The sequence below is a fragment of the Amphiura filiformis genome, chromosome 3, assembly GCF_039555335.1.
Source record: "Amphiura filiformis chromosome 3, Afil_fr2py, whole genome shotgun sequence".
In the NCBI taxonomy this organism is placed as follows: domain Eukaryota; kingdom Metazoa; phylum Echinodermata; class Ophiuroidea; order Amphilepidida; family Amphiuridae; genus Amphiura; species Amphiura filiformis.
The window spans coordinates 32,358,985-32,370,380 of record NC_092630.1 but is presented as its reverse complement, the minus strand read 5'-3'; the positions used below and the strand labels follow the sequence as shown (position 1 = coordinate 32,370,380).

Here is an 11,396-nt window from a genome sequence, read left to right as displayed (position 1 = left end):
AACCGTACCAACTACTGTCAATAATATTTAATACTATTTCCCATTCTCTAGATTTTAACATAGCTAAAAACAGTCTTTGTCATTTCAGTGATTGTTTCGATGTCAAATAGTCCTTTGGAACTCGTATCGGTGGAATACAATTTCAATATTATAACTTCGCATGACATCTGCAATTGGAATTACCGTAATGTTTTTAAAACCAAATTCAAATTGTAACAGAGCTGGATGAGCATATTCAAAAAATTAGTCATAGAACTGACCTAGGAATTCTTCAGTATACATGTAATGTGAGGAATTGTAGTATCTCGAAGATAATAATTATAGATATAAAAGCTTTAAGCGCTGGCAAAAACTGCACATCTAAGTGCATTAACCTTGAACGTTCAACGTGTATCTTACATCTTCATCGCATGATCAGAAGGAGCACATTATTTTAGGGACTTGCTTTGTTGTCGACAATTGTTGATTAGTAGGACGCTAAAGGAATGGAAACTACGTTTCTGATCACAATAGAATTCAAGGCCTCGATAGCTTTTTTTCGGTAAACCAGTATTCTGGATTCGCTTTGTCGACGACACGTACGCAATCATATGAGCAGGCGTCAAAATGATACTTAATAAGGTAGAAGTAAATCGTGATCAGGAATTGCAGTTGCCTTTGTGATATAATATTTCATTACCCCTCTTTGCAAGTGTATAGCAATGGTTATCCTGCAAGTCAATCACTGTTCAGGGAAGCCGGTATGAGAAATCTGGCACATTCCGCGTTCTAGAAAGGCTATTGTAATTTTAACCAAAGATTATGATACAAAATACAAGTATTGCAGCAAAAATGCGTTGCGCAGGTATTATTGCCATCCAGGGAACTGCAATTTCATTTCACTTCGTTGATAATGACCAATATCGAGTATTATTGAGAGAAGTAAATGTCTATATAATATTATCAAAATTGTTTAGTCTCTGTATCGAGAAATATAAGAATAAAATACGTAAATGTCTGTCAATTACCTTTATGATTGTGTACTTTTAACTCTGATCAACTCTTATTGATTTTTGGTGTGTTATACTTATATTATGAAGTTAGAAATATTTCAATAAACCTGCAATGCATTGGTAGGTATTACGAACCTCAAGTAATACTTCTGCGAATTTGGGTTTTCGAGATAATGGCATTTAAAGATCACAAAAAGATTTTAAAAACCGAAAATATTGTAAGAATCTAGATATGATATGTCAAGACAGGTATTAACATTGACATACTATATCAATATTAAAACTTAAGAAAGAAAAATTTATATAATTTGCATCTATGAATATTCCAGGAAATCTTGGAATATCCATCCGCGCTTCATTTTCCACCAGATACATGTAAGGTCATTTTACTTGTGTGTGCATACATGAGGTAGGTTGCATTTGCTACTCGCAAATCATATTTGCTGGTATAGAAGAAGCATATCAAAAACTGAAATGATTAGTGCTGGTACAGCAAATTATATATTGATTTGTTCAAAACAGTGGGGCATATCGGTCTTGTTTACATTCTAGGCACACGCATCCCAGCTATCAATTCAGGACAGGCAGAGAAGTCCTTTATTCAGCGTCACTTATCATGCTTATAGCCATGCAAGTCAATGCTTGAATATTTTATTTTTACCTCTACACGTTTAAAATCGGTTGCATTAAGCAGTCAAAATTGGCAAATAAAGGCTAACAAACATCCGAAATAACGTTTTGTGCATAGCAAACGTTGTACGGGATAGCTATTTTTAGGAGCAATATAAACTTCAGATATTTGACATTGTCCCGATGGATTGCCTTGTATAAACATGACAAAGGAAGAATTGTGTTGTATATTAATTTTCTGTGCGTTTTGCAACCAAAAGAATCAACAAATGTTGTTCAAAACCCGGGATCAAAATTGCAATCGTTTTACTTAAGCTGGTGAACATGGTGAATAACTCAAGTTCTTTAAATGTACCCGTAATTAAGCCCCAAGAAGAGTAAAATATGTTTTCCTAACCATTAAGGTGCTTAATGTTTGTTTATATTCAGTAGTGAAAACAACCAATCGGTGCCGGCAAAATAAATTGTATATGCAACCTTTTCAGGTTCAGATGTTTCATCACGCCACTCGCGTTTGAATAAACTACTAATTTATGCAGCAACATATGAGGTATCTACTTATGCGTCTGCAGTTAAATAATTTATCTCTCTGTGATTGGTTCAAGTTAAGCCTCCCTACAAGAGCTTATTGACCAACAACAATGTGTCTTTTTATCAGCGACAATAATCATATTTGACGGTATATACTTTTTTCCGGCTCCGATACAGCTGCTCTTTTTTCCCGGAGGTGACCCACCCACGTGCGACAACTTCTCGGTAATTGCCACAGGTCCCGCGTTCAGCAAATATGGATTATACAAAATTACGTCCGGACTTTCTCATCTCGAAAGAAAATACTGATGTATGGTACACACACTACAAAAAAGTATTGCTACATTGCTGAACAAATTCCGCAAACTGTAAGTTGAACATTGATTCGATTTCCTGTTGATTTTACATGACGTACTGCATGGAAATGTTCTTTGCATGAAATGGATAAGATTATGCTAATAAATGGGGTGGAAGGTGTCACTTGTGGTGACATCATGCGCCTATTCCAGTGCGTACAATCGTGGAAAGGTTTGAATGCAGAGAGGAAGAAACTTTAGTCCACAAAATGTCCCGATGCTTTTACAATGGTCTCTAAATGGTTTAATTGGTTTCTGCAAGGTATCAGCAACATGGTGCTGGGAGAATAATTTGTGGATGTGTCAAGTGGAAGAAATTACCAGCCTTAGAAGACAAAGGCCCCTCAAGGTCTGGAGGACTCGAAAGAAAGAAGTGTGACTTGGCTAGCCCATAAGGCACCAGATGACCTTGAATCGCACCAAAAATATTGTCTGGTGTGTTCATTACGTCTTTAAATGCCATTATGTCCTTAATGCAGTAACCGCATGACCTTATAATTGCAATTAAAATACCCGAGTCCCCAAATCCATACAAGGTGTCAGCTCTCTTTTATTTTCGTCCAATCACGACTTCCGTGCGACCTTCTTTCGTGCAACCTTCTTCCGTAACCATTTTTCTGATACCTTGCAGAAACCGATTAAGCCATTGGCGACCATTTAACGGCATCTGGACATTTTGTGTGTAAAGTTTGTCTCTGCCATTGTAAGTACCGGAATAGGGGAATGATGTCACCACAAGTGACACCCTCCATCCCAGTTATTCGCATAATCTTATACTTATTTCACGCAAAGAACATTTTCGTGCAGGTATCGACAGGAAATTGGATCAATGTTACGGAATTCTTTTCAGCAATGATGCAATACTTTTGTGTCAGTGTGTGTGTAGTTCGTACAATTTACGTCCCTTGCTAGAGCTAATGTTTTGTAACCTTCATTCTTTTTATCAGGCACATGGTGGATATAACCATAGTATCACCATGATCACTGGTAATGTTGTTTCCCTCGGCTGGAATACCGCGAATTGTAAACACAATGACAAGTGTGTGTTAGAACCCAACCATCCAATTGCTGAATACGAATGTATATTATACATGTCGTTCCAAAATAATTAGTAATCATTCATATGACAGGTTTCATGTGCTATAGCATTTCAAATATCCTCTCCTGAATTTTCATTATATAAAGCCAACTTGGGACTTACCTTAGGATTGTAAACAATAGACATAGAATGTCAACGCTGTTCAGAAATTCGGGTTAAGAGGATGTCTTTGAAATGAATGCCATATACAGGTACTAACCATTCTGGGACACCTTGTAAAATATACATAAAGACTGCGCAAAAAGTAACGTACCTGTTATAAATACGCCTATAGCTTCAGAACTAGCAAATGTTTTTACAATATTTTAACATAGAAAAAAGGACGGTTTATTTACGCGTATTTTGATACCCCATTTGTCCAATGTCGTTCAATATTAACAACACAGTAGTACTTTTAAAGAAAATATCTGAATTTAAAAGTTAACAGCGATCAATGGTTATTACTCAAGCATTGTGGCAGCTGCAACTTTTAAATTCGGGGATTTTCCTTTAAAAACACCGCTGTGTTGTTACTATTGAATGAAACTGGACGAATGGGGTATCAAAATGCGCATAAATAAATCATCCTTCTTTCTATGTTAAAATATTGTGAAAACAATTATTAGTGCTGAAGCTATAGGCGTATTTATAACAGCTGCGTTACTTTTTGTGTAGTCACATACATACATGTATATTCATTATTGTTTTAATTCATGGAAATACAACAGTTCCCTAGTAAAATGCTTACTAAGTGGACGTATGCCACCAGAGTATAAGCGTATAGCCATGATAGCTGGCTGTCAATTTGGTTACGTTCTCATTAGTCGACTAATGAAAACAACGGATGTTTTGAGTGAATGTCGGGCATCTCCTTATTTGTCGCAAGAACCTGACGTAACAGACAAAGTGTATGGGCCTCATCGATATAGTAAACATCCGACTTGCCTTGCTCTTCTGCATAAATCGAAGAGCTTGTTCTACTGAAGATTCAGCCAAAACCGATGCTTCAATCAAATGCTATTTGTGAACACATCACGACACATAATTCGGATTAAACCAATTCTCGTAACAACCCAAACGATTGAAGAGAAAAAACGAGTTTCATTCCAGGACTGTTTCCTGGTTTCTGATAGTCTCATACCCGTGCTGCTGGCTCAGACATTCTGGTCGGTGAGTAGGCGGCACGTCTCGTCCTTCTTCTTTGTGTAATAATTAGACAAGCCACGGCAAAAATTAAAAGTGGGCCAAAAATAAAAGCGAGTCCAATCAGAAGTAATATTGTGTTTTTAGGTCCTCCCACCATAGCTAAAAATAGCCCTGTATAAAAGAAAAAAAACACGGTAAAGAAAAGATATTAGTTGTCTTATCAATTGTACATAACCACTCATTAGGAAACAAATTTGGAGAAAACCTTCTGTTAATAAAAAAACTATGCTGAGCCACCAGCCTGGGTGGCTCACGCTCCAGTAATTTCTGATGATTGAGCTCAGTAATACATCAAAGAATGTCTTCCAATTCATGAAAACAAATAGATAATCAGCTTATTGGATTAAAAGCTTAGAGGGAAGGTCTTGCTGCTCAGCGATTGTTTGTAATTATCAGAAGGTTTTCTCCAAATTCATTCTCTAATGAGCTCAATCTTTGGATAGCATGTTACTTATGGGTACAGAAAGAATATATCATTACGCTTGCGAAAACAACCGTGGTATATCGATATCGAGGCTGAGATTAATGCGGCGCTCGTCATCCTTCGATGAGATTGGCATACCGTCCATCACTATCACTAAAAGGTCATTCTTATAGGTCGTAACTATTTTTAATGTCGGCCTATTGCCCTGCACTAGACGTTACTCCATTACCCGGGGCCATTACATACTCGGCATTGCACATAGATTTATCAAAGAACTGGGATAAAGACCGTGTAGACCTACATCGTTATTCTATAGTAATTTCACATCATGCTGATCACCCCGCCTTTGAAAAAAAGCGGCATCGTTTTTAAAACTATGATTGCTATGGTACTTAATCACTACTACTAGTGGGGTTTTATTTTGCTACATTAGTGGAACCAATGTTTTCAAACACAAACGCTTAAATCCACGCTTCTAACTTCGGACTCACTTCAAACAGCTCAAATATGTATACATTGTATTTTATTTGATATATCCACTAATATAGCAAAACAAATGTTAATTCAAATACGGTATTACTACACAGCGTCATGTACTATAGGTCTGCTTTTGCAGCGAGTTCATTGTCCCTGTATTGTTCCTCTACATATTAGTTTAAACTGTGCGTGATTTCGATGCAACTTTCCCGGTTTCTTAAGATTATTTCAAAAATAAGGAGAGTTTTAACCAGGTAATAAAGTTTGACATTCGGATCAAGACACTATCCCACATAAAACATTTTTTCGGGCGTTTCAGGTTTCAGAAATCGCTATTTGGAGTTGTTCTTATGAATACCCAGCGAAGTACTTGATTTCCTATGTTTCTTTACATCACCATAGTTCAGGCTTGAATTTGTCAGTAAGCCTAAACGCAGTGAAAGATCAGATTGTTGACAATTTGAGACGGCTATATTGTTGTAAAGTAGGTCAACTCCCCTCCGGGAATAATGGAGATTGATTCATCATAATACACTCACTATCCCCGCTGTCCTTACTAAGCTCAAAGGAAAGTTCTTATCTTATCACATGAAACCCCTTTCATTTGGATTAGGGTTAAAACGAAATATGAAACGCAACAAGCGCGACAGAGAAATTCAGATTCTAAAATTATACCTTGTTTTTCTTTGTTTTGTTTTTCAGGACTTATTGTGTAGGATCCACAACTTCCCTAACGTTTTTTTGAAATATTGGAAAAATATTTTACTAAATGTAAATATATCAAATGGTATGTGTAGCCTTATTTGTTTTACACAATTGGACCGATTTAAGGAGTCACACATCATTGCGTTCGGCCACAATGGTCCATGTAAATAATGCGATTTTAGAACCAAGATATTTGAAATCTGTCATATGGTTGAAGGATTTCCCCACAGACCAGAAGTGTCGGATGGGATGACAGTTAGTAGTCATAATACTCTGTCTTGGATATCAGGCTAAGATCTTCTTCTGCTGCTGTTCTGGTCATCTGGACCTGTGCCCGGCGGATAGCAACATCCAAGTCATTTTAGCCATGCAACGACTGGAGCGACGAGGATGTGTTACAACTTTTGAAACATGATTGCAGGTGGTCTTCTTTTAGTAAAAAAAGTCTATTGACACTATAAATAGGAACGGAGGCAGAACATCACCCTGCGTTAGGCAAGGTCCGTTGAACTGGTATAGTTTGGGTTCCCGGGCAGCCCAATTACTACCTCCACGTGGTGCCGGAGGGATAGCCCAGACTTAGTCCTGGTTAATGTCATATAAGTATACAGGCGTAGAACTAGTGGATCTCAGCATAGTCTGAGGTCCAGTACAGTTATTGTAACCTGGTGTGGCTACGAAACGACTATGGAATCAACCGCATTGTGCACTATATAGCAGCTGGTGCAAATAGCCATTGATAGTAGTTGAAAGCACCAACTTTACCCAAAAGAAACAGAAACATCACCTTGCAGAAATTTTTGAGTTGTTGTAATGGCTCGCTTATGTCGTTGACCACGGCTTCTGGTATTCCAGCACTAAGTCTATTAATGTGACTGTAATAGGAAGCTAGTAATCTTGAAAACCATCTGTAATTCCTCAAAATATTTGGATCTCCTGGGCACAACTTCTCCCTTGACGAAATCCAGCCTGGTTGTTCCTTAAGATGTGCATTAGATATGGTCTACGTGATCTAGGATTCTATTTAGGAGTTAGAATGACCTTGTAAACGAAGATGTTCCCCGGTAGTTGGTCATTAGATTGTCCCTTCTTGTGTAGAGGAACAATGACGCTAGTCGTACATTGGCTGGGTGCTGTTAAAGTACTATACATTCGGTGCAAAAACATATGAACTACGTACACACCATTGTAGACCCTCCCTCGGGTCCATGGAGAACGACTGGCAATGGAGATTACATAGCATTAAAAACCAACCCAATACATGGACCCTCCCAGTCTGTAAGCAATTTGCCTTCCAGCTCCCAGCATTTTGTGGGAGTTCACTTTTACCGATCCTGGGTCAGACGCACTTTCTACATACCACGTCCGTGTTCTCACTACATTAACGTTTGTGTAAGCGACTAAAACAACGATATTGTATCCGACCAATCAACGCGCAGCTTGGCAGCGCGGGGATATTTGAAGAGGCTTCCCAAGCTAAATAATGTGCAAACATTTGCAAACCGCACGCGATAATATACGCAAGTCCGAGTCGAGTGGTTGCCTTTTATTATTGCGCGTACCATGGGTCTATCAGACGCGTGCCAGTTAAGCTCAATACCTCTCAGTTGTTGACAAGTGTCCCATCCGATCTTGCGTCACATCCCGCGGCATAGCTTTTTGCTACCATATTTGAATTGAAACTGGGGCGGGGCTTTCGTAATTTACATCGGAATCACCGTGCTTCGTTGAACGATTATTTGGAAGGGAGATCTCCAACAGATTAGACCAGTCGAGGAATCAGCGCTCAATGGACTTTCGCGTTCACTATAATACGAGTATATTTCTATATTGCTGCATGGTTGATTGTGTGTGTAATCAGTGGCGTCGATTTTAGTCTAAGAAAGATAATGGATATTTTGGCTTAACCTAGAACTAATTGCAACCAAAGGTTTTTCTTCACAATGCATTTCTTTGAAGTACCCTTTATGACATACTAAAAGTCCAAAAAAATCCAAGTTGCGGAAATATGCCTAATTTGCATAAATTCAAAATGACCGACAATTGATGAATTTTTGACCATATCTCGAGATCTGAGGCTCATAAAAGAAATATTTTGGTGGCTACACCTATGTTTTCATGGGCTACGGATACAAAAATAACATTATATTTAACATAGAGTTTTGGGTTCAAACTTAATTTGCATAAATTAAAAATGGCCGTCATTTTCATGCATTTTTCATCACATCTTGATATCTGGGGTTTGTTGGCAAGCACATAGAGCTGAAAGTAGCTTCTATTGGACAAGCTTTAATACAAGCAGTACGACCAGGGTCATGTTAGCGCCTCTTCAACTTGGTCTTGGAATTCAGCTTCACCATCATTTTACATCACGGGTTTTGATTGACAGTCTTCATGCACATGGCAACTCCTGCTCATATGCCGAGGTGAAGAAATATGTGATGCGATCAAGCAAAATCAGTCGGAACTCGGAAATATTGAATTTTCAGTTTTTTATAGATTAGTAAATAGCATTTACAAAGGTGCATTTTGCAGAAAACCCCACTGAAATTGAACAACCAGTTCCAAAGATATGAGCAATTAAAGAGTTTCCAGAAGTTCACGCAATGTTCATGAAAGGTTATCATGTAGTTAGGAGTAAACGCCTTTGGGCAGGATTGTCTACTGACTTGATAATGTAGCAGGTTCTTATGCGGAGTGTGAAGACCAGCGGGGGTTTGACAAGGGGGACTGGTATGTCCAAAACGCAACGCAATGTTTGGTTGATGTCAATGCCAACTCGTGCTGAAGTTACTGATGCAATGCAGTCTTTTACCGGCATCAAATATGAGACTAGTGAGCAACACAAAGACACAGCAATGCAAGACAGGCCAAAAATTCAAGTGATACACTAGAATTACGTACCTATCTCAGGAATCGTAGTCTATTCAGTCAAAAACCTTCTCTTCGGAGCATCACAAGTGGTCTTACAGTCATCGGTCAAAGGATACTAGACTCTATGGTTGGCAAAGATGTAGAAGACTTCACTTTCAGGAAATCTAAGCAGTCTGTCACCCTGGGTAACACAAGGTACAGGATGATGTATTCCAAGTTGACCCACATTTGATGTTTCAGAGACTGGTACCTTAGCAGGGGATGCTCAGATGATGAACAACAGAACATCTTCAAATATGAGCTATGTAGCTTCCCTCCTGCCCTGTTTGAGTCTTCAGGCCTTTCATTAGAAGCCAAGAAAGCAGACTTAGCAGACACGCTTTGGAAAGAGGTCAAACACAAAGAGCCTCTTTTTAGGAGTAACAGTGTGCGCTACATACTTGATGGTGGGGCACTTACGTACCGGATACCATTACCACGTGGAATTACTTACAGCAATGCATGTCAGATGTTTGTCGACTACATCTCAAAGATATGGTAGCTCCACAATTGTTATTGATGGATACTCTGACCAAACTACCATCAAGGATGCCACACATCTTCGACGGTACTGAGGCGCTCAAGGATTGACAGTTCAATAATGAAGATATTGTGTTGAAGTCTTGGAAAGAAGAGATCCTTTCAAATGCAATTAACAAGCAACGATTTATAAACCTTCTCAGTGAGAAACTGGAGAAAGCTGGTTGCTTGATAATCCATGCAAGAGGGGATGCTGATCTTCTGATAGATCTTCTGGATGAACTTAGATACAGACAATTTTGTGCTAAGGTTGCATGTAGCCCCATCCCAGCAGAGGCTAAATCATTGCCACCAACATCGTCAGCAGCAAAATGCCATTCGTGTCTACTACCAGCTTCTTGAGTAGAAGGAGCGGTCAACAGGTTTTTCGCCAGAAGACTGGGGTTGGAATGTAAAGAATGGGAAATATGCCCCAAAAGTCACTGACCAAAACCCTGCACCACAAGAACTGTTGGAGGTCATCAAATGTGGATGCAAGAAAGAATGTTCAACACGTCAGCTGCAAAAACTCTTTCACTGAGTGCACTAGAGCTTGTCTTACATGCTAAGGTATATCATGTGACATTCCTCACGGCCGGAAGTTGAACTTGAAGCAGAAGACGAATCCAATTCTTAGGACTGGTACGGGATGTTTTTGCATAAAGTTAAACCATTCGCTGTGAGGATCAAATTACATGCTTTTCAATGAGGAAAATTTTGGATTTTGTCAGTAAGATCATATCCTAATGTCCCAGATGATTGATACTGTCATATTTGCATTCACAGCCCCAATAAACATTAATACTAGACAGATAATTTTTCTTTAACGAGCTCCAGATCACAAGATGTAACAAAAATCCTTCAAAATGGCGGCCATTTTAAATGTATGCAAATTAGGTCTAAACCATACATCCCTTGTTACTCTAATTGTCATATTTGGACTTGTAGCCCTTGAAAACATGGGTGTCGAGACCACAATTTTTCTTCTACGAGCCTTAGATCTCGAGATATGGTCAAAATCAATCACAATGGCGGCTATGATGTATTTATGCAAATTAGACATATTTCCGCAGCTCGGATATTTTTGGACTTTTAGTATGTCATTTTGAGCACATTAACAAAATGCATTGTGTTAAAAAACCTTTGGTTGCAATTAGTTCTAGGTTAAACGTCAATTTTCTTAGACTATTTGTGGATGAAGAGGAATGGGTTTTTGGCATTGAAGAAAATAAGGGGGGAGGGGTTACAGGACGTTGGCATTTTTCCATAGAGCATTATGTAATTATTTATTGTTACATTATCCAGAGATGGAACCGAACCGAGACTGGGGGCCAGTCTAACACCATTGCATCCTCGCCATTTCAGAGTGGGCAGATGTGTTTGCACAGTCAAGACCTGCGCCCTTGTTGTGTAGAGGAACAATGACGCTAGTGGTACATTGGCTGGGTGGTGCTAGAGTAGACAGATGTGCTTCCCCAGTCAAAGACCTGCGGCCTTGTTTTTAATTTTGGTGTCATTCAGTATCTCCTCGGGTCTTGGGTGATAAACATGAATTGGTCACATCA

At 38.8% G+C, this 11,396-nt stretch overlaps 1 protein-coding gene across 1 annotated transcript in view; it reads right to left on the bottom strand.

Annotated features, from left to right (window-relative positions):
- Positions 1 to 4,169: 4,169 nt before the first annotated feature.
- The window catches only part of LOC140148390 (uncharacterized), a 54,690-nt gene continuing 47,463 nt past the window's right edge, over positions 4,170 to 11,396 (bottom strand). The window contains exon 3 of the mRNA XM_072170317.1: positions 4,170 to 4,904. Within this exon, the coding sequence (XP_072026418.1) occupies positions 4,723 to 4,904 (182 nt within the window). The 3' untranslated portion in view covers positions 4,170 to 4,722. The remainder of the gene's footprint in view (positions 4,905 to 11,396) is intronic.